Source organism: Pantherophis guttatus, chromosome 4 (genome assembly GCF_059756535.1).
Source record: "Pantherophis guttatus breed Tessera chromosome 4, ASM5975653v1, whole genome shotgun sequence".
Lineage (NCBI taxonomy): Eukaryota > Metazoa > Chordata > Lepidosauria > Squamata > Colubridae > Pantherophis > Pantherophis guttatus.
In genome coordinates this window covers 120,073,231-120,099,345 of record NC_142066.1, presented here as the reverse complement: position 1 = coordinate 120,099,345, position 26,115 = coordinate 120,073,231, and the positions used below count along the sequence as shown (strand labels likewise).

At 39.0% G+C, this 26,115-nt stretch overlaps 1 protein-coding gene across 19 annotated transcripts in view; it reads right to left on the bottom strand.

Moving 5' to 3' along the window:
* IGF2BP3 (insulin like growth factor 2 mRNA binding protein 3) overlaps window positions 1-26,115 on the bottom strand; it is a 106,613-nt gene that overhangs the window by 9,225 nt on the left and 71,273 nt on the right. For 12 of the 19 annotated variants that reach the window (XM_087892686.1, XM_034402123.3, XM_087892683.1 and 9 more), the window contains 5 exons: window positions 25,108-25,227; window positions 17,089-17,163; window positions 13,461-13,592; window positions 5,281-5,394; window positions 1,897-4,517 (listed from right to left, as the gene is read on the bottom strand). In XM_087892686.1, the coding sequence (XP_087748812.1) occupies window positions 4,413-4,517; window positions 5,281-5,394; window positions 13,461-13,592; window positions 17,089-17,163; window positions 25,108-25,227 (546 nt within the window). In that variant the 3' untranslated portion in view covers window positions 1,897-4,412. Of the gene's footprint in view, window positions 1-1,896; window positions 4,518-5,280; window positions 5,395-13,460; window positions 13,593-17,088; window positions 17,164-25,107; window positions 25,228-26,115 lie in introns of those variants that run through there. The other 7 variants (XM_087892693.1, XM_087892687.1, XM_087892692.1 and 4 more) reach the window with 2 other exon arrangements.

The window sequence follows — 26,115 nt, the reverse complement described above, 5'->3', positions numbered from 1 at the left end:
TTTTTTAACTATGCCAATATTTATCTCGATACTATATTGTACTTGTGTTTTTTTGAAAAATTTAGTAACTACAATATAAACTGTGTCAGTAATGACATCTGGTTCTATGGATAAACTATGCCTAAAATATGCCAATAAAGGAATGATGGAAATGGAACTAATTTTATCTGAAAGAGGAAATACAGAATGTGGAACTACAAATGACAGGCCAAGAGAATAATTTGGAAAAGGATGCTTTACTGGATGTACAAAATAGGTTATTAAAATCTCAAAATTTGTGTGATGGGATAAAGAAGAATTGAAGAGAAATAAAATCCTTTTTTGACAATATTTGACTGAATTAAAAATTGTTAGAATTAATATAAAACTGGTTTATTTGATCAAGATAAAAATATGGCAGATTGCTGACATCAAGATTGAGAAGTTGATATCTATTTAACCTTATAGAGGATGAAGTTATTAAATTTGTTTATACATATGATGAGGATTAAAGTCACTCCTTATATATCCTTTTTATTACATTCTCCTTTCATTCTAGAAAGAAAAAAGCTCTTTTTCTAAGTTTATGTTTGTATTGGTTTATACTACTGTAATTAAATTCTTAAAATTATATTTGAAAAATGTTTATATATACAGTACATAAGCTAATGCTTACAGATAAATTTCAAAGTTACTCTGAAAGCATGTTAATATTTAAATTTGATAATAATAAACAAAATTCAGAGCCACCTCAGGCTAATTTTACAACGAACTGCTTAAGCCAGGGGTGTTAAACTCAAGGCCCGTGGGCCAGATTCAGCCCATGGGGTGCTTAGATCTGGCCCACAGGATCACCCTGGAAACAGAGAAGGACCGGCTGCAATGCCTCTGTCAGCGAAAATGGAGTTCGGGAGGGCTGTACGTGGCCCTTGCAGGCTCTGTTTTTGCTGGCAGAGAGTTGCAGGAGGCCGTCACAGCCAAAAACTGAGCTTGAGATGGCTGCAAGTAGCCCTTGCAAACTCCATTTTCGCTGGCAGAGGGTTGCAGGAGGCCGTTGCAGCTGAAAACGGAGCTTGATAGCGTTTTCGCTGGCAGAGTGCTTGGGCCACCACAGGCACCCCCGACACAAGTGATGTCGAGCTGGCCATGCCCACCCTGGCCCCTCAAGATCAAACACAACCCTGATGTGGCCCTCAATGAAATCAAATTTGACACCCCTGGCTTAAGTAGATCAAACAAATTGCTCAACTTCTGCTTTATTATCATTGCAAGGTATTAAACCCACAAGGTTTACTTAACAAAACTACTCAATACTATTTACATGTTTGATACTGTATATTATTTATAATACAATTTACATGTTTGTGTGCTCACAAGTGCACACAAAGCAGCCTGCCAGTCTCCTATAATTATTATTATTTATTAAATTTGTATACCACCCTTCTCCTTTAGGACTCAGGGCGGTGAACAGCCAAAATAAAAACAATTATAGGAAACTGTAAGAGAACTCATCTTTTATCAGTATTAAATTTTCCAAATTAAGTTTTGGGCATGAAGGCAAACTGATCCCACAATTTTACAATATGAATATTGAGTAATTTGAGTTCACTTATGACATTATCAGTTTCAGTTTATTCTATTCCTGATGAAGCAAACTTCAGAATCTTGCAGTTGTGTGTTGTGTGTATTTAGAATCATAGTGTTGGTACAGCCTCTTCTCTAGGCATCATATAAATAAGACTAAATATGCAATATATTTGAACTACCAATCTGTGAATTGCTGTGTTAATTAGATTTCCATTTCAGCCCCATGAATCGATCAATACATTTTTTAAAAATGGACATAAGCTCTTAAAATCTTCTCTATTCTTTCAGTTTTTTTAACCTCTCACTCTTATCAAATAAAACAAAGACACATTTATCTGATAGTAGGAGTTAAACTCTTTATTCCATTCAGAGGCATCTGGCAAGTGAAGCTGCATAGGGGGCACATTACAGAGAAGAAATGATCAATACTTTATTAAACACTGAAATCATTTAAAGTTTCACTTCCTAGCTATATGAAATACTTCATATTGCCGTATCTCAACTGAAACTAAAAGACATGATTTTACCACACTAAAGTCTACAAATTTAAAGAAAAACGACAATATTTACGTCAGCAGGTGTAAATGTAGCACTTATTTTGTAAAATAAAGCTATTAAGGAAAACAATCATATCAATCTTGCCAAAATTAATAATATTGGACACAGATTTTTAAAAATCATTATGTCCATCTTCTTACTTCAATAATTGTAAAAGTTCATTATAAGAAAAGAAAAATCTCCTAAAGTTTAGGTAAAGTATTGTTCCCCCTTCCAAGCCCCCAGAAACTTGTTTTTCTTTCTTTCTGCTAAACTACAACATATACTTGTATTTTTAAGCCAATTAGTAAAGAAAAATGCAGTAAAATAAAAGAAACTTTCCCCCCCCAAAAAGTTATCTAATCTGTATAACCATAATCTTTGGGCAAATGATCTATTCTATGTAGAAATGCCTCTATTTTCTTATCAATCTAAGAGGTAGATCAACAAAATGGTGAAACAAACTATTTTTTGCTAATTGTGCCCCTGCAAACAATGCAGCATAGCAGTCCCAATCTTCTCATGCACAGAAACATTACAAACAAAAGGGTCCGAGGTAATAGCATGGCTCGTGCACCCGGGGAGGCATGCACACGCACAGCAGTCTTTATGCACCATGTGTTGCCACATTGTTAAACTGAGGTAGACTGAAGTTTGTGTAGAAACTTGAATGCATATTACCACAATTACAATTCAAATTACATTCTGAAATTAAAGAAAAATTATAATTTTTCTGTGATCCCTGCTTTTTAGTACGTTTTTAGTTTGTGGTTGTTGCAGAATGTGCATAAATGCTGCTGTATCTTGTTTGTAAGCCAAGCTTGAGGTTGTATGAATTTATTTTTATTTTTAAAAAACCCTTCGAAGTGGCTTAGTGTGGCCTTTAATAGAGGATATGTAAACTTAGCCTTTCATTACCTTTAAATGGGATCATCAAACAATGTTGATCTCACCTCCCTTACCCAACACCCAATACAATAACTGAAAAGAGTACGAAGCAATTGCTGGAAAGCAGAGAACCCATGCCTCCAAACTGCTCTAACTGATCAAGCACATTACCAAACTCAAGATGAAGCTTGCTCTTTGAAACAGAACATACAAATGGGCTGCAAATGTTTTAGTATTAGTAGGCAGAGAGTGATGGTCAAAGGCACAAAGGGTTCATGCATTCAATCAAGTAATACAAGAAAAAAAAATGTCCAGTTCTAACAGACTTCCTAGCATTTACCCAGAAGTCCCAGCCTCTTGCCATCACTTCCTTGTTCTGTTCCCAATAACGTACCATCAATTTTTTTCATCCCATCTTAACAGAAAAATAATGGCATTGCTGCAATGAGTATATTGGCATTTGTTTAGGTTAATCTGAACATTCACTGATTCCCTACCCACCCCCCAAAAAAATGATTGTGTTAACATCCTCATATATAATCTGAAACTAATTTTTTTCCATCTCACTCCTGTCAGCCAACAGTTAGAAGTCACTCACAACATTTGTCCCATCTCAATAAATTCTGTAGCACTCCTAGATTGTTGGCTGATCAAATTTATCATTTTTTAAAAAAATAAAATGCTCAAAAACTATTAGCTTTATAAAGTATACAAAATACAAAAAAAAAAAAGCAAAAAAAAAAAAGGCAAAAAAGGAATAATTTCTTATTTGAGGTATTAAATGCCTGAGGTAGTTTAGTAAAATGCATATTCATCTTTTTATGCCTGGCCAACATCACTGAAACCTCTTAGTTTATACATGGCAGTATTGTGTATAAATGCAGCCAAAAGGGTTTTTAAAAAAAAAGCCACTTGGTTAACATTGGGAATAACACTTAACCTCTTTGTTAATGCCCTTGTCTAAACTCCAGTCCCATCCCCAAATCAAACCTTCCCGTTATCTTTGCTTCTTTTACAAGTGGAATAGAATAGCAATGCCTTTACTTGTTATACCAATGAACTCGAAAGAGAAAGCTTCATTAAATCAATGCCTAATATTGCTGGGGAATAGTAAGAACCATGAAAGAAAACTAGCAAGTTTATGTTAAACTGTGAGAATAGAACAAAAGGGAAGTGAAGGGGTCCTTAGTTTAAAGCTGGGTTTCAAAAAATAAAGAGAGCCTAAAGAATACATTCTCAGAGACAGTATGCCAACTGCGCCTGGTCCTCAAACAAACTGGCTTGGTGAAACTTTTGTATATCATTCCAACAGGTGCCCATAACCTGTCCATTACAGTTTAGTCTCTCTCTTTTTCTCTCTCTCTCTCTCTCTCTCTCTCTTTGGTTTGGCATCTGTCTCTGAAGGGTCTTTTACTAAACTTTTATTTTCGTCTCTGCTGAGGCTGTCCACTTGGTGCTGTTTTCTGTTGTTGTTGTTGTTGTCTTCTTACCTGAGCCAGTATTTCCTGAATTTTTCGTTGGGCAAGCTATGTGACAGAGAGGAATTGTCATTAGAGAATTTAATGCCTTTTTCCTCTAACTGCTATCCCATTTCTCAAATATGTTTGAAAATGTGTAACTTTTAAGTGCACAACTCACTGCACATCTGTGTTTGAAATACTTCATCAGGAATGACTACAATTATAGTTACAATTCTTTAACCCATTTTTGGAACAAGTTAAAAAAAAAGTAAATAAAAAAGAACAAAACTAAATTAAGAAATTCATATACCACCACATTGCCAAAGTGAGCTGTCCTAGACAAACCAGGGGAGAGTAAGAAAGATTTTTGTGATTTAAAATAACCCAAATAGTGAGCCATTGGCATTTACACACAAATCACTACTTAAAAAAACTTAAAATAAAGCCTCTTTTCTCAAAGGTACTTCAAAAAGAAATATAGAAGTTAGTATACAGGTAATCCTCAATTTACGACCATTTAGTTAACCACAATTTGAAGTTATCATGGCTTTGGAAAAAGTGATGATTCATTCTTATAACCATTGCACTATCTATCCCGTCATGTAATTGCAATTTGAGCATTTTAGATTGGAGTCATGTGGGGCCAGTGATGTAATGACTTAGTTAATGACTGTATCACTTAGTGATCAAAATTCTGGTCCCAATTGTGGTTGTAAGTCAAGAAGTACCTGTAACAGATAAGTTCAGTGGGAAATGCCATGTGCCTTTTGTGACTGCAATTATTAAACAATGAAAAAGTCAAAGTTTTCAGACAGAAACTTCCACCAACCTGGCATGCATAGAAATGACCAGTAATTTTCACAACCACCTGATCATTTTCATCTGGTGTCTGATCACGAGGAACAACAACTTCTGCACTTGTTAAATTCTGAAGCTCATTTACCTGTTTAAAAAATAAAATAAAATTACTGTATTGGTATTCAAATCTTATAACTGAAACCTACTGTTGTGGTACATCAGCAGCCTGCAGAGCTGGCAGTGGAGTCAGACAGCAATGAGGCTGAGGAAGAACATGGGCCAGTCCTGAAGGCTGGAGAAGGCCCAGATGAGGGCTCTGCGTCGGAGGCAGAGTTGGGGCCAGGTCCATTGGGGAGTGATGTGCGGACTTCGGAGCCTCTAGAGGCTGACAATAGAGAGGCAGAGGAACAGGAGGAGCCTGTTCCTAGTGCACGTATGAGAAGAGCTGCCAGAAGGACAACTCGGGAGTAGAGCCAAGAGATGTTTGGCCCCTCCCATAAGGCTTAAAAGACCAGCAACAACTCTTGGCCTCTTTGCCAGAAAACAATGTTGAGAGAATTGCTTCTTGTTTCACTGTATTCATTTCTTGTCAGCGTCTTCTGCTTCTGAACTTTTGCCTTTGGCTTTGCCTAATTATACCAAAGTCGGTGATAAACTGAGAAATAGTGTTTTGAAGAATTTGCTTTAATTTAGTTTGGACTACGCTGAGAATGAGTTAATTCTCAGCTGTTCTAATAAAGTCTGTTTTTAAACTGTTTGCATTTAATACTAACTACTTGGGCCTGAGTCACAACACCTACATGTGGGTGTATAGTCAAGAAAATAGATGTAAAAATGTGGAAGTAAAAAGATTTGCAAGAAAGGTGAGTAAATATAGACTCTGGATAGCATACAATAAAGTAAAAGAACCATAGAAACAAACCAGAATAATACCGTCACTGAAATTCCATAAATGATTCCCAGAAGAATGAAAACTCAAGTAAAAACAATTATATTGTTGTAACACTTTTATGAATTGTCAGGAAGGAACAAGCTTCTTAAATCCCACTACAGTATAGGATGTTCCAAAGTATAGGGATAACAACAGAGAAGGTCTGCCTAATCCTTGGGTGTCAAACTCGTGGCATCATGTTGCCGTCACATGACCTTCCGTAATTTTTCCCATTCGAGGAGCTGGGGTAGGCATGGCCTGTGCATGACACATCCAGCCCGTGGACCGCCAGTTTGACACCCCTGGCCTAGTCTATCTGAAGATCCCAAAGGTGACCTCAGGCTGTAAGGAGCTGGACAAGACAAAACAAAGCAACTGTCTAACTGATTCTCTTACTTCCCTTTAAATTCATTTTGGATGATGATGATGATGATGATGATGATGATGATGATTATTATTATTATTATTATTATATTTCTATACCGCCCTTCTCCCGAAGGACTCAGGGCGGTGTACAGCCAATTTAAAAACACAAGACACAACAATTAAAAATTAAAATAATTAAATAGATTTGGCCGATTTAAAACCCCAAAAATTTAAAATACCCCAATTTAAAATTATTATGTTGATAGCCCGGCCTGGCGGAACAACAGGGTCTTCAATGCGCAACGAAACACCCGGAGGTCAGAGATCTTACGTATTTCCGGGGGCAGTTCATTCCACAGGGCTGGGGCTCCCACAGAGAAGGCCCTCCCCCTGGGTGTCGCCAGCCGACATAACTTGGCTGATTGCACCCTGAGGAGACCCTCTCTGTGGGAGCGGACTGGTCGGTGGGAGGCTATTGGTGGCAGAAGACCGTCTCGAAGGTACCCGGGTCCTACGCCATGGAGCGCTTTAAAGGTAGTAACCAACACCTTGAATCGCACCCGGAAGACCACCGGGAGCCAGTGCAGCTCGCGCAGGAGGGGTGTCACGCGGGCGCAACGAGTTGCGCCCATAACCACACGTGCAGCCGCATTCTGGACCAGTTGGAGCCTCCGAGTGCTCTTCAAGGGAAGCCCCATGTAGAGAGCATTACAATAGTCCAGCCGGGAGGTGACAAGGGCATGAGTGACCGTGCGTAAGGCATCCCGGTCCAGAAAAGGCTGCAACTGGCGGATCAGGCGAACCTGATAAAAGGCCCCCCTGGCCACGCCGTCATATGCTCTTCTAAAGACAGCCGTGCGTCCAGGAGGACACCCAGATTGCGAGCCCTCTCTGTGGGGGGGCAAAGATTCACCCCCAATAGTCAGCGATGGCACCTGCTGACTATATCGGGACGCCAGCAGCCACAGCCACTCGGTCTTGGACGGGTTGAGTCTGAGCCTGTTCCTCCCCATCCAGACCCGCACGGCCTCCAGGCAGCGAGACATCACATCAAGGGCATCGTTGGGGTGGTCTGGGGTGGAGATGTACAGCTGAGTATCATCAGCATACAGATGACACTTCACCCCAAAACCACAGATGATCTCACCCAGCAGCTTCACATAAATGTTGAACAGAAGGGGCGAGAGGACTGACCCTTGTGGCACTCCCCATGCGAGATGCCTCGAGGTCGACCTCTGCCCCCCTGCCAACACGAACTGCGAGCGGTCGGAGAGGAAGGAGGAGAACCACCGCAGAACAGTGCCCCCTATTCCTAACCCTCTCAACCGCCTCAGCATGATACCATGGTCGATGGTATCAAAAGCCGCTGAGAGATCTAATAGGACTAGGACAGAGGAGCAACCCCTGTCCCGAGCCCTCCAGAGATCATCCACCAACACGACCAATGCCGTTTCTGTGCTGTGCACCTGCCTGAAGCCCGACTGGCACGGGTCTAGATAGATAGCTTCATCCAGGTGCCCGGGCAGTTGTCGTGCCACCACACTCTCAACAATCTTCGCCACAAAACAAAGGTTGGAGACCGGACAGTAGTTAGCTAGTTCAGCCGGGCCCAGGGAAGGCTTCTTGAGGAGGGGCCTCACCACCGCCTCTTTCAAGGCGGCGGGAAAGGCACCCTCACTCAGAGAAGCAGTTATAGTCCCCTGGAGCCAGCCTCGTGTAACCTCCCGGGAGGCCAGTACCAACCAGGAGGGACACGGGTCCAATAAACATGTGGCGGCAATAATCCTACCCAGAACCCTGTCCACATCCTCGGGAGCCACAGGATCAAACTCCTCCCAGATAATATTCTCAAGACCTGCCCCTGTCTCCTCCCCTGGACTCATCCAATCGGAGTCCAAGCCATCCCGAATCCAAGCGACTTTATCATGCAGAAATTGCACAAAATCCTCAGCGCGGTCCTGCAAGGGATCTTCCCGCACTCCCCCCCGAAGAAGGGAGTGGGTCACCCTAAACAGGGCAGCTGGGCAGTTCTCCGCAGATGCGATAAGAGCGGAGAAATGGTTAGATTTCGCCGCTTTTATCGCCACTAGGTAGGGCTTGATATAAGACCTCACCTGTGTCTGGTCGGAATCGGATTGACTAGTCCTCCAAATGCTCTCTAGGCATCTTTTCCGACGCTTCATCTCTCTCAGCTCCTCGGAGAACCAAGGAGCCAATTGAGATCGGCATCGGGTCAGAGGCCGCAAAGGCACGACGCGGTCCAAAGCTCCGGCGGCCACACTCTCCCAGGCGGCCACCAGCTCTTCAGTCGAGTCGTGTGCCAGACCTGGCATTACACAACATCAGCCGCGGACCCTGGGCCTGAGACTCTGCACAACCCAGGACACGAGTCGCGCATTGGGGGCCGGGGTGTGTAATTGCTCGTAAACAGTGTGTGCGCATCCCCAGCACATGATATGGCCCCCTGCGCCCGTCGTACCTGCCCCTCCCACTCATTGTTTCAATTACACAGCCCTTCCTATCGTCCCCCTGCTCCCCGGTTAAATTTCCTTTCACGACCCCTCTGTTGCAGCCAATCGACCCATCACCCCGCTTAGTTGCTATCTGAACCCCCCCGGGTCCACTTTTACACCCCCCTCCCTTCCTCCCGGGTCCCCTTAAAATTTTGGTTAAAAATTTAGCTAAAAAACCCCTCAACCCCCTTCTCGCACCATGCCACCTCTCGGGGTTCCAAAGCCCGTCATTAAGGTAGGCCCTCGATAGAGTGAAGGGCCAAACCTGCGAGAGGGGGGAGTCTCGCAGTGCACATAGCTCCGCCGCCGAGTACATCAAGTAAGATCAGAATGGGAAAGCAGTTTGGTAGGGTCCACAGAGTCCTAGGACAGAAGGTCTTTATATAAGCAGCAACCCGGAATCCCCTGCTCTCTCACAGCAGCGGAAGGAGTTGGTTTATACAGTCAGCGGGAGAAAAATTTTTCCCAGCCACCCTCTCACAGTGGCCGGCCAGATGTCCAAAGGGAAGGAATTTGATGATATCATCCCTTCTGATAAAAGATGGTTCAAACAGCCAACTTCCCTCAGGGTCCACAAAATACTGTCCAAGTCCCCATCTGCCGGGAGTTTCGATGGAAATGATTCAATTAGATTTAATATGATTTGATTTGAAGCGGGGTACAAATAAAGCTGCCCAGTAGTTGCCCAGTAATTCCGTAGGAGGATAGATGTATACACAAGGGAGAGGAGAGGGGGAGGGGGGAGGGAGGCTTACTCCCAGGCCGATAACAGGGCCAGAAAGGGGGGGAGGAGAGGCCACCCATGGAGGCCCCATCCCAGAGCCATCCACCGGACTCTCCAACCCCAGATCTTTCCATCCCCTCTCATTTCAGCCATATCATGCCTCCGTTGGCGACCTCCACTTCGCCTCTCCGCCAGCATCAAACGTCCAACAACTTCCACCTCACCCTTTTTCGCAGCCATCTTTATCCAGCTAAACATCCCCTCCCAATCGCTGCGCAGCGGCTGCCATTGCCGCCGCAACTCCGCAACTCCGCCGCCAGTGCCAGAACGCCCTCAGTCCACCGTCGGCACCATTGGTCCTCCCACGTCGTCGCCGCTGTTCTGACAGCCGCCGATCAGCGAGCGGGGAAGAAGCCGGCATCGCTGCAGCCAATTTCCCTAATCCTCCTCACAGGGCGCCTCGCGGCGTCCTGCAGCCTCCCGCAGCGTTCTTCTTTGCCTTCCCCTCACCCAAGCATTCTGGAGGGCGAAAAAGCCTTCAACGGGTTGAGGGGAAACTCTCCCAGGCGGGGGTGGGGCTGCCGATGGTCCTAACAGCCCCAGGAGACCCCGAAACCCCAAAAATGCTGCCCGTCCTGACAGCGACTCAGGCCGGCATTGCCATGTTGGGGCCGCATTCCATATGAAGGAGGAGGACTGTAACTTATGAGGTCTTTCTCAACTGTGTATCCTTCAGCAGGTTGAGCTTTGACTAGTATTCCTGTAGTAGTCCTTTTCATAGCCATTCATTTCTTTATTATTTTGAAGTTGGGATTATTTCAACCTACTTTATCAGCTGCTGCAGTAGGGGATTACAGGCAGCCCCTTGATTCCAATGGCAATTGAGACCAAAATTTTAGTCATTAATTCCAAAATTTTGGTCAGTAATTATGCCAGTCTGTTATAAGCTGGTGGGAGGGGGGGAGAGCTGTGGGAAGAGTGTAAAACAGAAAGGGAGATGGGGAAACCGAAAGCAATCTTCATGAATCCAGACAGAGATATCTCAAGGCATGGACCTGGGAATGGAATCTAACACCTCTCCATCTATCCATCTGTTGCAGGGTTACCAAAACATCTTCGAATGTAAATGCAAAAAAAAGAAAGAAAGAAAGGAAGGAAGGAAGGAAGGAAGGAAGGAAGGAAGGAAGGAAGGAAGGAAGGAAGAAAGAAAGAAAGAAAGAAAGAAAGAAAGAAAGAAAGAAAGAAAGAAAGAAAGAAAGGTAAAAAAGGAGTAATTTCTTATTTGAGGTATTAAATGCCTGAGGTAGTTTAGTAAAATGAATATTCATCTTTTTATGCCTGGCCAACATCACTGAAACCTCTTAGTTTATACATGGCAGTATTGTGTATAAATGCAGCTGAAAGGGTTTTTTAAAAAAAAAAAGCCAGACAGAGACATCTCAAGGCCATGGACCTGGGAATGGAATCTAACACCTCTTCATCTATCCATCTGTTGCAGGGTTAGCAAAACATCTTTGAATGGACAAGGGGAAGATAAGGGGGGGGAGGGGGGATGAAAAAGGGAAAGTTAACTAGGGAATCTTCGCGTGCAAACTCTGGCTTTGCCTAATTTAACCACTTGGCTTTTAGTAAAAGTAATCTTACTAAATGGAGTTGAGAGTGTTTCTTTTCTAAAGGACCAAGCTGGGGCCATATCTGACAATTGTGGTCATGAAACATGATATTGCATATCTCTGTTTAGCAACAGCAATCCCTACAGTCTATGTTGCCATTGTTAAGTAAACACCTCCTTACAACTTCCTCCCAGCTTCCAACAACCAAAGTCAGTGGAAAAGCCATCAGGAAGTTGCAAGTCCGAGGTGGATTGCAAGCAGGTCAGCAGGAAAGAAAGTGGCTCCTGCTAGGTAAGAGAGAAGAGGCAACGGGTATGTGGATGTGGTTGGGAAGACATGATGAGAGTGCAGAAGAGCTTGTGCTAGCTGCTGCGGGGTGGGAGAGGTTTTGTGAGTGGGGCATCAGCACAGCGGGGCTTAGGATAGTGGCTGCTGGGTGACAGAGAAAGTAAGGGGATGGCCAGGAAGACATGGTGCAAGTGCAGCTGCAGCAGGGCTTGCAGTGACTGCTGCCCAGAAAGGGAGGGTGTTCAAGTGGCCAGGTGGAAATGTGACAAGGGAAGGATGTGCAGATGAGAGAGACTTGTCCAAGCAATTTATGACCTCCTCTGCTAGCTTCCCTCTTGATTCTGTTTGTGGAAAGCCAGCAGGGAAAATCGCAAATCAAAATCACGTGACGTGGGATAATGCAATTTTTGTTAAGTGTGAGACAATTGTCAAGTGCCCAGATCACAATCACATGGCTACAGGGTTACTGGGATACCTGGAACTTCCAGGACCAGTTGTAATCACTACTCATTCAGTGCTGTTGTAATTTCTAACAATTACTGGGCAATTGCAACAGTCTGTAGGTAAGCAGAATATTGCTATACCAATATTACAGGAACTGCATTACCTACCAGTTTGCTTCTGGCTACAATTCAAGTTGATTGCTATTATTTCTGAATGCCTATATGGCTTTAGTCCAGGCTGCTTATGGGACCACCTATTCTAAAGGCAATCAATACTTTCTATGCAATGCATTCATAGGTTGTCTTCCTCAAGAGTTCAAAAAGAGAGGTGGATGTGGGGTGTAGACCAAGAAACATTTTTTGAATTTCTTTTTCATATCCCAATAAAATATATTAACTGCTGAAATAATTATACAGGTAGTTCACAACTTACAACTATAACAGAGCCCAGAATTTATGTTCCTAAGTGAGAAATTTGTTAAGTGAGTTTTAACCCATTTTACAACTTTTCTTGCCACATTTGTTAAGTTGTTAAATTAATAACACAGTTGTTAAGAGAATCCTGATTCCCCCCCCCCTCCCTTGACTTTGTTTGTCAGAAGGCTGCAAAAGGGGATCACATGATCCTGGGACACTGCAACCGTCATAAATACAAATCAGTTGTCAACATCTGAATTTTGATATGATCATGGGAATGCTACAAGCGTCATTAAGTGTGAAAGTGGCCATAAGTCACTTTTTTAAGTGGCATAATTTTAAACAGTCATTAAATAAATTGTTGTAAGTTGAGGACTACCTATACTCCACACAATCCTATTTTTCCACAGAACCACAACAATCTGGCAGTTTAAGAGAACATTTGAACATTATGATTTGGGGTGTGGATTCTTTTTAATCTTCATATATGTTTCTGTAATTATTATCTCTTTTATTCATTAAACATGAAACTCCGTCAACTGAACATTTAAAAATGTATCACAAATAATATTGACTGGCACTTGGCTGATATGGGTTTATTATTATTATTATTATTATTATTATTATTATTATTATTATTATTATTATTAATAATAATAATAAGAAGAAGAAGAAGAAGAAGAAGAAGAAGAAGAAGTATTATAATATTCATGATATTTTTATGATGTTATTTTAATTGGAATTTGTTACCCAGAATCGATGAAGTTGGACAGGAGCTAGAAAATAAGTACACAAAGATGCAAGCAGGCTTGCCGGCTAACTTTAGGAGAGGAGAGTCTGTTCCTTGGCCTCAAATCAGATGTCTTTGTTTTATAAGATAATCTGGTAAAATATTTTTTCACATTCTAATACTTGCCGTTTTGCCACCTTTGCCAATAACTCTACCAGCAGCATGGGATGGCACTTTTATATGAGCTTCAAGTTTTACTTCTTCTTTAGGTCCAAAGAAATTTTCTTCCTTAAGTTTCCCATAGATTCTCCCCTGGGCCTTTAAGTAAAAAAATTAAATAAAATTAAGTCAATATTACCAAACACTAAATTCTAGAACATAACGTATAAAGATGAAAGACTGTGGGTTTTTTCACCATTTCATCCTTTTCATTTTCTAATATCAAAATAGCATAAAAACAACAGAAATAAATCCTAAGCCTTAAGAAATTTTAATTTTTTTTCCCTCATCAACTAGCTCAAGGATATTAGACTGTGATTTTCTAGAAGGATAATGGAACATTGAAGCTGATTTTCCAGAGATTAATCTGCAAGCAACCAGCGGCACAGTGATCAATAGAATATGCCTCTCAAGATTTTTTAAAATCACCTTTTTGGAAGATATAATCACTGATTTGAATGTTTCAACAAAACAATGCCTAGTAATAAATATTACTATAAGTTGGCTATAAATAAAGAAATATGGGAACATTTTGCTTCGTGCATAACATATCCAAAACTTTAATTAATTCCAAATCATTGGTTGCCTAAGGTAACTGTTTGAAATATAGAAAAATCCTTTGTATCTTACTATTGTGTTAAAGACTTTATATGGCCTTTCTTTAACAGTCAAATTGTGCAATTTTGGCACTGGTGTCATCTTTAAACAGAATTAAGCTCTCCACTTATCCTCAACATTTACACCTTTAAAAATCACAATGGCAATTTTAGTTTTCTGTGCAGTGTTTTTGTACTTATAAGCAATTTAATAGAGTCTGATTATCTAATTCACGAAGAATGTTGAAACTGCATTCAAAAATGTAGTACACATACCTAAAGAAGAAGCAGATCACACACAGAAATTATAGACCGATATCTTTGCTGAATGTGGATTACAAATTATTTACATCAATCATCACAGAAAGAATCAAGAAAATAATTAAAGATTATATACACCCGGACCAAAATGGCTTTATCCCCAAGAGACAGTTAAAAAATAACATGAGACTAATAATCGATGTATTAGAATATTATGAATTGAACATAGATAAACAAGCGGCCTTAATTTTTCTAGATGCCCAGAAGGCATTTGACAATCTTAATTGGAAATTTCTCACTCTACAATTGGAAGCCATGAAATTTGGGGATAAATTCATAAATATGATAAAAAGAATATACTCCTGCCAGACAGCGAAAATAACAATTAATGGTGATTTAACAGAACAATTCCCAATATTAAAAGGGGTGAGTCAGGGATGTCCCCTGTCCCCCCTATTATTTATATTAGTCCTGGAAACCCTCCTAAAAGAAATCAGAAAAGATAATGAAATAAAAGGCCTAAACATCAAATGCGAAGAGTACAAACTCCAAGCTTTTGCTGATGATATTGTATTCATTACAGAACAACCAATAACAACTGGCACCAAGTTACTAGACAAGATAGAGAAATAGGGGAGAGTAGCTGGGCTCAAAATTAATAAACAGAAAACAAAAATATTGACTAACCTTACCAATCAACAAGAAAAACAATTAGAAGAGAAATTAGGCATACAAACCAATACCTAGGGATATGGCTGACCAATAAAAGTTCATCAATTAGAGAAGATAATTATGATTAAATTAACAAATTAAGAAAGACTTAGAAATTTGGAAAAAGTTACAGCTATCTCTTTTGGGAAGGATCGCCTCCATTAAAATGAATGTGTTGCCTCGAATACTATTCTTGTTCCAAGTGATTCCAATAAAACCGGGGAAGAACTTCTTCAAGGACTTTAATAAACTAATTGCAGACTACATATGGCAAGGGAAGAAGGCAAGAATTAAACTAAAACACCTACAGGACTCAAGAAAGAGAGGAGGATTGGCACTGCCCGATTGGGAAATATATTACAAAGCATCAGCATTAATTTGGATCAAGGAGTGGATGGAACTCAAAAACCATAGACTATTGAATTTGGAAGGATTCGATCTTCAGCGAGGATGGCATGCCTTCTTATGGGAGGGCACAGACAAAAGGCATGAATATTTTCAGAAACATACAATCAGACATGCATTATACCAAACATGGCAGAGTATTAAAAAGGCACATTATTACAAAATCCCGGAGTGGTTGTCAACGATAGAAGCCCAGATCTATTCAAATGCCATGGACTATAATAAAACGAAAACTTATAAAGATCTGTTAAACAATCAGGGGGAACTAAGAACGAGGCAAGAACTAAAAGAGATGGGTACAGACATTGACTGGTGACCGTATATACAAATAAAATCAAGATACAATAAAGATTCGGCTCAATTCGAATTCCAAAAAGGTCAAACCGAATTAGATAAAATTTTGCAAGGGACACAGGACAAACTGATCAAAAAAATTTACAATTACTTACGAGGATATAAATTAGAAGAAGAGGTAGTGAAAGAAAATATGATAACCTGGGCAAAAAATTTCGGTTATAGTATTCAATTAGACAAATGGGAAAAACTATGGAAAATAAATTATAAATTGACAATGTCTGTACCCTATAAAGAAAATATCTATAAAATGTTTTATAGGTGGCACTTGCCACCAGCCAGATTGGCAAGAATGTTCCCCGGTATGCCATCAACATGTTGGAAATGCAACCACCACAAAGGCACCTATTACCATATGTGGTGGACCTGCCCAATGGCGAAACAATATTGGCAAAGGATCAAAATACAAATAGAGGAAATAACACACCAAAAGATAGAACTAAGACCAGAAAGCTTCTTACTAGGCATAGTGAATGGATACTACAAAAAAGAAACAACATATTTAATTATACATATGATAACAGCAGCACGAATACTATACGCGCAACACTGGAAGAGTAGTGATATACCAACACCAGATAAAGTAATCAATAAAATTATGGAATTATGGAATGTGCGGAATTAGATAGACTCATAAAGGAATTACAAAATAGGGAAGAACATGACTTTTACTTAGTATGGGAAAAGTGGTATAGTTGGTTGAAAGATAGGAAAGAAATGAAGCAATAGAAGTGCTTATGAGCCTTGACAGTACAGTGGTCTAAAGCACCCTGTTATTAACACAGCTGCTTGCAATTACTGCAGGTTCGAATCTTACCAGGCTCAAGGTTGACTCAGTCTTCCATCCTTTCTAAGGTAGGTTAAATGAGGACAATTGTGGGGGCAATAAGCTGACTGTATAAATATACAAAAGTATGAAGGCTATTGCTTAACACATTGTAAGCCGCCCTGAGTCTCCGGAGAAGGGCGGCATATAAATCAAATTAAAATAAATAAATAAATAAATAAAATGACCAAATATAATATGATGGAAACAAAGAACAGACATAGGTCAACAAAGATCAATAGTAGATAGACAAAAGGGAATGACCAAATAAGGAAGAGTCAAAATACAAAGAGAAATGTATATTACAGTTGCGACAAACTGGACATGTATTGAAATGGATGTTTATATGTTTTGTACTGAGGACTGCAAAAGAGGTGACATTTTATTTGCACATCTTTGCTCTACACACAAACAAAGAGCATTAGAAACTTTAAAATGTTACCTTGAATTGTGCCTCAGGAGGTCCAGTAATTATCACCATTCTCAGTTTGGCATCTGGTCCTTCAGGAGGCGCTATCTAGAACGTGATATATTTAAGAGATTATTAGACCCCTTTTCTGTTCCCTAGATTCTAATCAAATCAATCAATCAATCAATGTTTATTATGGTCACAGATCAGCACTACAAATAAAAGCATTAAAAACAATAGTAAAAACGACTTCTGGTTTGGCGCCGCGGCAATTTAGTCGGGGAAATAGCAGGGATCTGATGAGCCCGCGAAAACCCCGACTGTCGAACCACCGCTGACAGGTCTGCGGATTGAACCTGTCCTGTAGGGACAGGGGAAAGAGAGGGACACCTTGGACAGCCGAAAGGAGAAAAGAGCGAAGCGTTTGGAAACTGGGTGAGTGATACCAACCCAGGCGAGAGCAGCGCTTAAAACATGGATTTTTACAATTAAGTCTCTAGCCTTAAATGCCCCTATGGATCAGTGGGGCAAGAAGATTTAGTAAAATAACTTGCAGGAGGAAAAGACCCATTAAGGAACTTAGTTTATTACTGACCAATTTGGAATAATTGTTTATTGAAAAAAGTCAGAAAATTGAGAAACTTTTTAAAATTGGAATAGATTACCTTTGGAGAAAGAAAAAAAAAAGCGATAAATAGGAACTTGATAACTTTAAAAGCTATAAGAAAAGAGACAAGCGGATGACCATATAATTAACAAAATGGAGAATTGCTGTGACTAAGTGAAAGTGTGAATTGCAGATTACTTTTGGCTGAAAGAGAAACAATGTGTTCTACTACTTAAATTGGATTACTTTGAAAATAACCAAGAGTGTCTGACTTTGGGGATTCCCAATCTGTCTATTGGTGGTTTTATTGGTGGAAAGAAAGAAGAAATAAAACGGAACTATTAAAATTGAAACTAGCAGGCACAGGAACAAAAGAAAATGGCACACCAACAAAAGAAGAGAAGAAAATGGACTTTATATGGAATAGATGCTACAAAAGAACTAAAAAGTTTTTTTTTTATTTTTTTTATTTTTTAAAGAGCTTTAAATTTGACAACATTGAATTTAAAAGGGAATATTTATGGACAGATGAGGAAAGGAAGAAATAGAATATATTTGGTTGTGAGATAAGAACATAAAAGAGTTTGATTAAAAAGGGAAATGTAATATTTAAACATTTAAATGAAGCTTGAATATTGATAAGAGGTGTTTTTCTTCTTTTTCTTTTCTTTCTTTTAAACTTGGCAATATTAAATTTGAATTTGAAATGGAATATTTATGGTTAAAAGAAAAAAAGAAAAGTATATGTATGTATAAATATGTGTGTATGTGTGTGTGTGTGTGTGTGTGTGTGTGTGTAAATTTGGTGGTGAAATAAGAATATAAAATAATCTGATTAAATGAAAATGTAATGTTTAAATGCTTAAATGAATTTGGAATATCAACAGGAGGTGCTTATGGATTAATAAATATAGAAAACTGATCGTAAGGTGGATAAAAATGATGTTTTTATAGAAAGATATGTATATGGGATAAATTCAAAAAAAATTATAGCCCAGGAGAGAATATGTGGAGAATATATATGATGTAACACATTTCTATTCTAAACTGGTAGGAGTCCTGGAGGAGAATATGCTGAAAAGTAGCCTATGCAATATGCCATGAAATAGCCAGAATATGCTGTAAATCAGCGAGGAATGGAGGCAACTATGCTGGAAGACAGCCAAAATAAAAATGCTGTAAATCAGCCAAACAATAGATTTAGGAGTGGAGGAGAATATGTTGGTAATCAGCGGGAGGAATGGAGGAGATTAAGCTGGAAAACAGCTAAAATAAAAATGCTGTTGTGAGAAAAATAGGAATTATTCCTGTAAAAGCATAACCTGAGTTACGCCATTTTGAAATCATGTTAAGGTTTTGTTTTACCTTGTATAACCTGATTATATAATTTAGCTGACATTTAAGAACATGAGAAAGGAAATGTGTAATTCCTGTTTTTGAGAAGATGTTTGTTTTGCAGGAAATACGTTCCTGGGTTAACTTGCCCTTATTAATTAAAGGAAGTATGCAATTGATGTTTTTGAGGGGTATTTCTGTTGGGAATTGGGGAATTTCCAGGGTGGAATTATGTACTGCATATGTTATATAAGATGTTATGTAAGATCTGGAACTGATTCCCAAGGTACTTTATTGACGTGTATTCTGAATGTCCTGAAGACTATAAAAACTTGTGTAAATTGTTTTATTTCCGTCTTTCTCTACTTTAGAGAGAAAGTCCCTTTGCAAAGAATAAACTCTGTTACAGGATTATTTTGGTCTTTGTCTCTTTAAAACGATAATGGGATTTACCTGTCTACCACAGCTGTTAATCAGCCAAACAATAGATTTACGAGTGGAGGAGAATATGCTGGTAATCAGCGGGAGGAATGGAGGAGATTATGCTGGAAAACAGCCAAAATAAAAATGCTGTTAATCAGCCAAACAATAGATTTACGAGTGGAGGAGAATATGCTGGTAATCAGTGGGAGAAATGGAGATAATCCTGGAAAACAGCTAAAATAAAAATGCTGCAAATCAGCCAAACAATAGACTCAGGAGTGGAGGAGAATATGCTCGAAACCAGCTAAAATAAAAGTATACTGGGAACCAGACAAAATAAATGGAGTCGTGGAGGAGAATAGGATGGAAAATAGCCTAAAGATAAAAATGTTGGAAATTAATTGGGGTGAAAAAGAAGACGATGAATGATAATTAAATGATGTGAATTGATTTTGAAATGATTTTATGTAAAATGAGAAGCGTAATTGGTGATAAACCTAAGAAAATTAGATGTATATCAATAGAAGTTAAGATAGAGATTTGATGAAATGGGTTTTGAGATTAAGGAATATATACGAAATTTTGATTTGTAAAATGATAGAAAAATTAGAATTGTGTTTATTTGGAAACTAAAGATAGTATATAAAAATGAGCTGTGTCTATTTGGGAATTAAGATTTATGGTGATACAATAGAATGATAAATGTTTAGATTAAGATACTAGAATTTGTGATAAAAAATTTGTGGTTTGACTTTTATTTTAAAGATGTAAATGAAACTTGGAATCAAATTTGTTAAAGAAGTGCGAGCAACTATACCTACCTATGACCGGACCAAACCTTTGCTCTCAAAAGATGTATTTTATGTTTAAGAGTTTTTTGTTGGAAAAATAAAAAAAATTGTTTTTTTAAAAAAATAATAGTAAAAACAAAAATAAAAGACAGACATCTGTATTGATTTTACAATTGTAGTTGTATGTAAGAGAGATCAGAATTTCCCAGATATTTTATTATGTGAGGTGTTATAAATTGAGTCCATGAGTCCTTATAGAAGATGCAATATATCAGGACGTGAGCTATAGTTTCAATGGCCCTTTGTCCACGGGAGCACAGTCTCAGCTAATATGCTATTTTTTTCAGGCATTCAAAACTATTGTGGGAAGTGCACAGTAGCATGCTAAAGTTAATGACCTTCAGATTTTTGGGATGGTTATTTGATTATCTTGTTGCTTTAAAGGGCAATGAAATCACTTTTTCAAAAACCACTTATTTAAATTCTAAAAACATTGTAGTTAAAAATCTTTTCACGAGGGTGGGCATCCAGGTAAGATTCAATGCCAGACTAGATGTTTCCAATCAAGCAGAGATGTTGTTGTAGCAGCGAACAGCAGCCAGCAATGATTTATGGGTGGTAGTCTTTCCAGATAAAGAAAAATTGTCCACCTGCCCCCTGCAGTGCTGCTTCTCATGAGGAGATGGAAGGAGAGTAGAGTGGCAGAAGTTCAAGGAAGAAACAGTGTGCTTCTATACACAAGCCACAGCCTTTTAAGGGATAACAAAACCTCAAACCTTCAGTTTTGAATACAATCAATTGAAGCCTTTGAAAACAGTGGGACAAAGAAAACAACTCTCAGTAACTCTAAGAACTTTCTTTCTGAATTACAGAAACCAAAAATGAAATAATACTTTGAAAAGAGTTTAATACAACAGCAAAGAGCTTAACAAGATTTTGAGTGAGAAAGTTATAAAAAGATAAACAGGACTGCACAAATTTGAAAGATTGATGTTTTGGAAAAAGTACTTTTGGTGCTATTTGGAATTAAACAAACAAACCTTCATGGGAATGTTGATTCTTCAACACATTAAAGGAAAAAGACAATAGGCAGAATTTATAAAACAAGGCAATATGTAAAACATGAGATCAACTGTTATCATTAAATCTATGGAAAGACAGAATGGACTAAAGACTTACGGGTATAGGAAAGATGAAAGCAGGAAAAAAGGAGACGCTTGCCTTTTACTTTTATCTTTATAATCGATTTACTTTTACATTATAAATATAGTATTTATAGTATAAATAAAATAATAGCAACCATCAGAAAAGCTGCAAGACTTGATGAGGCATTGACAGAAAAGGAATTACTGCAGAAATATTACAAAAGATGTTTGAAGAGATAAGGAAGCAGGTATCTGAGTCTGTGACATGTATTAAAAATGAACTGGCTGCTTTTGAAGATAGAACAGAAGAAATGTATATAAAGATGAAAAAAATATGAAAATAGAAGTTATAAAAATATGAAAGAATACATAGGAGATATTAAATTGATGAAAGTAAAATAGAAATCATAAACAGAGGTTCAGAAAAGAATCTTGTTTCAGGCTTAAGAGCAGTTCCAGAAGATCCTGGAAAAGACACCAGAGAAAAGATTGTTTGATCTTAACAAGCTATTTGGGATGGGATAAGGAGGCAAAAATGACCAAAGGTCTATATAGAATCAATACCTGATTTTCAAAATTAAGAAACGTACCAAGGGGTATTGTGTACTTTGTCAGAAAGAAGACTAATCTAAGTTTTGCAAACTCCAGATTAATAATGCAGAAATCCTGATCAGAATACTGAACAAACAAAAATAATATTTTTATACTAACAAGCTCAAATAGGAAAATATACTATTTTGATAGGCTTGGAAGGAGTGACCTCCACATTTTATCATGCCTATTATGACTTGCAAAAAAGCCAGAAAATTTTAGGTTAAAACAGATATTGCGATACAAAGAATTTTAAAGAGGAATATTCAACTGAAGTCAGAACTCCTCTTCCTGAAACTAACAGTTAGAAAAGATTTATGGAAGATTGTTTTTTTTTAATATGATCTGCTGCAAGATTATATTCACAAAAATTGAAAGTCTCTGAAATAACAGAAGAATGGCTGGTGAGGATGACAGAATTAACAGAAATGTCAAAACTTGACTTGTTTGATTAGAGCAGGGATCAGCAACCTTAAACACTCAAAGAGCCATTTGGACCCATTTCCCAGAAAAAAGAAAACACCAGGAGCCACAAAACCTGGGTGGGCGTCGCCTACTTGACGTCACTCACTCCCACCCAGTCACATGACCTCCCCCAGTCACGCCTACCCAGCCAGTCATTGGGGCAGAGAACCGGTTGTTAAATTATTTACCCCACTTGGTCCCGCCTCTGTCTGTCTGTGTCTCAGTGTCTCTCTGTCTGTCTCTCCTTTCCACTATTTGAGCCCCTCTGAAGAAATTAAGATTTTTAGTACAATGAAAGTTTAGCTCTCAGGTAGTTCAAAGACTTTTACCTGTTATATCAAAGGAAAGAAAAGTGTGCTAGAAGAGCAAATGGGGGTGGGGAAGAGAAACCAGGACATGGAATGCTTGATGGCTACAGAGATGAGACTAGCTCCTGGGGCATCTTCTGCAGGATCCCCTTCAACCCTGGGAGTGCCTTGGGATACCTCGCTGAATTAAGAGGACAGCAGAGAAATACATTTATCTGAAATTTAAATCATAGGGTATATAACAAGAAACTGTGTCAGGGAGAATGCACACACCTGTTACGACTATCACCACTTAGTTTCAATATGAGGAATTTCAATCATTCTTTCACAACTTGACTTCTCCCTGGTGGCATTGGATTTCTTTAACAGCACAACTCAGGAATGATGGGAATGTAATGCAGTAGCCTCTGGAGGGCCATCACATTCTTATTTCTTCCTTTCTTCCCCGCCCACTCCTGATTTTCACCTTCCTTTCTTCTCCACTCCTGATTTCACTCCAGCAGATCCTCTCTGAATAGCCTCCTGTCCAAATTTTGAGTGATTTCCTCTCCGATCCTCCAACAAACAGACCCCACCCCACTTTTTGGACTCTGGACCACCGGGCCTTTATTTTCCCCATTTATTGGGGAAAATTGGATTTTTATTGAGTCTTTCCCCTGTCCCACACCTAAAGGAAAGCCAGCTGGGCTTCTCCTCCTAGAAGCCCTCCTACCCTTCCCCCTACTCTCTTCCCTCTACCCTCCACTCAATCCCACTTCAGGACAAAGGAGTGCATGCTGGAAACACATGTTGGGGCAAAATTGGAGTGCACCTTCTGACCCTCCAGCGTTTGGCCCGCAACTCTCTGCACTCCTCCAGGCCCGGTTTGCTGATGAGGGGTGGGAACAGCCCTGACGCCTCCGCTGCCCCCTCCAGGCCCCAGCCATCGGTGCCCAGCTTCCAGAAAAATGTGGCATGTTTCAAAGTAGCTCACGTCTGGAGGTGCCAAACAGTGTCCCGCTCCTAGAGACAGGCCAGGCCTCTACATCGTCTGACTCACCAATGGCCAGCCCCCCCCACCACCACTAAGCTTTTGTGCTCGGCACTTGGCAGAGGGAGGGGAGTGCTTCTTTCTCTTGGCCCCGCCAACAAGGGAAGAGGAAGGCCAGGATTGGGCGATGGCCCCCACCCCACAAGATCTGCCCCCGCTGTTCTCTCCCAACCCTCTTTGCTATCAGCAACAGAAAATGTACCACAAAGAACACGGAATCCTGTTGCCATGCAAAGGCAAGTACAGGGGCTCTTCCCCCACTAAGGCTCTGCCCATCGCCGCCACCACGACAGGGTGACAGTTCTTTCATCCCTCTGCCGTGACAGGGAACTGCAGCAGAGGGATGAAAGAACCACATGCGGCTCTGGAGCTGCGGGTTGCCAACACCCGGATTAGAGAAAGGTCAAATGCCTTACAAACTGTTTTGCTGGACAAAGAAAAAAAAATTATAAGTTTAGTTAGGAAGGACTGATTATGGGTAGAAGGAAATTATGTTGTACTGTTAGAGAAGAGGGATAAAATATAAATCTACTTACAACTGTTGTTAAGAAGACCAGAAACTATTTCTTTTCTTTCTCTTTTATATTTCTTTCTTTGTACTTTTTCACATACTTCCTCTTTACTTTTCTTACTTTTGTTTTTCAAAATCTGCATTGTTTTTATTCATAAAATTTATTTAATAAAAAATATTTTTAAAATCTGTTTACGGATTTTTACAGTACAGCTGTTAGTAACAGTCTTTCTAAGGTGATTCCTTCATCCTGCTATCAGACACCTACCATTCTGGTAACTAGAAATTACTGGAATTATTTGATTATGAATTATTTAATTAGTGGATAGTGAAGAAAAACAGTAATATTACAGTAACTTCTATCTCCTGAAAACTTTGTTATGCTGCTGTTGTAGCAGCTTTTCTTTATTCAGCAAAGAGCAGACATGCCTGAACTTGAACTCTGTGAAATGAACTGAAGTCTAGGCAAGTGGACTTCTCAAATAGTAAACCATTTGCTTCTCTTGTTTTGAATTAAACATTAAAGTTGTGTGGGAACAATTAAGCTGCACTTCAAAAACATGGCCTAAAGGTTTCATGCTAAGAACAATTATCTAAAAGTCTCGACCACCAAGAGGATTTGGGTTTTTCTTTTTACAACTTCTATTTTACCTCTCAAATAACTTTTAAAAATATTCTTGTAATTATCTTGTCTCTGAATGCGCCAGGAATACCCATTCTCAAAACAGGAAGTACCAGTTATTGCTTGATATGCAAGGCATGGAGTCTAAGGTAGCTACACAAAAGGGCCTGTAAAAACTTGCTCTTAAAAGTCAAGGAGACTGTGGTATAAATAACTTATGTTACCTTAATAGATGCACCTGCAAAACGAGAAAGTTGCTTGATGTGCTGTCCTTGCTTGCCAATAATGGCTCCCACTGCTAAGGCTGGTATGAACAGATGAACTGTCTCAGATTCTGGTTGTTGCTAGAATGCAAAAGCAAAGAAAACACAAGCGGGTTATGAACAATCACAAGGCTAAATTATTCTTAAGCCAAGATTATATCTACAAATTACATTAAAAATGTAATTAAACATACAATTTAAATCAAAGACATAACGGAGAAAGATAATTACATAGATAAACACACAAATCATTAACTTCAAAAAAGCAGTGGTTTAAAATGAAGGGTAGGCAGTAAATTCAGAATATATGCAGTAAAAATATTTAAAATAGCTGCAGCTTTTTCAATAGAGAATTTTATCAGTTTTTGCTAATGTCTTTCACATATTTCATATTTTTTAAATATAATTTTTTATAAAGGACATAACAATTGTAATTGATTAATATCTTTATATGGCTATCCATCTCACAAGACATCATTCTGGGCAGAAACAGTTTTTTAAAAAAGGCATAAAAACAGTAAACATGCCAAACAGAATCATATTAAAACACATAAATACATACATTCACACACATACACATAATTAGATCAGCAATAGAGCCACATTAAACTCTTTTTCAATTATATGTGATTTATAAAAATACTTTTTAAAGGAATTAAATGGCGCTAAGAATTTCAATGATATAGATGGCAAATTCTATATTGAACTTTAAGATTTTCAAGAGATCTTGCTGCATGTAATATTATTGTTTACATAATGCTAGGACACTCCTTTGATTTTTAAGAAAGCCTATATACACCATTTTTCAAATATTATTAATGGATATAAGAAAACCTAAAGAAAATCTGAATTTGGTTTATTTAAAACCAACTGTAACCATTCTTTTTGCAGCAAATATATTTAGGTATAAGGCAGCGGTGAAATCCAGCCGGATCTATCCAGCTCGCGCAAACCAGTAACACCGGCACC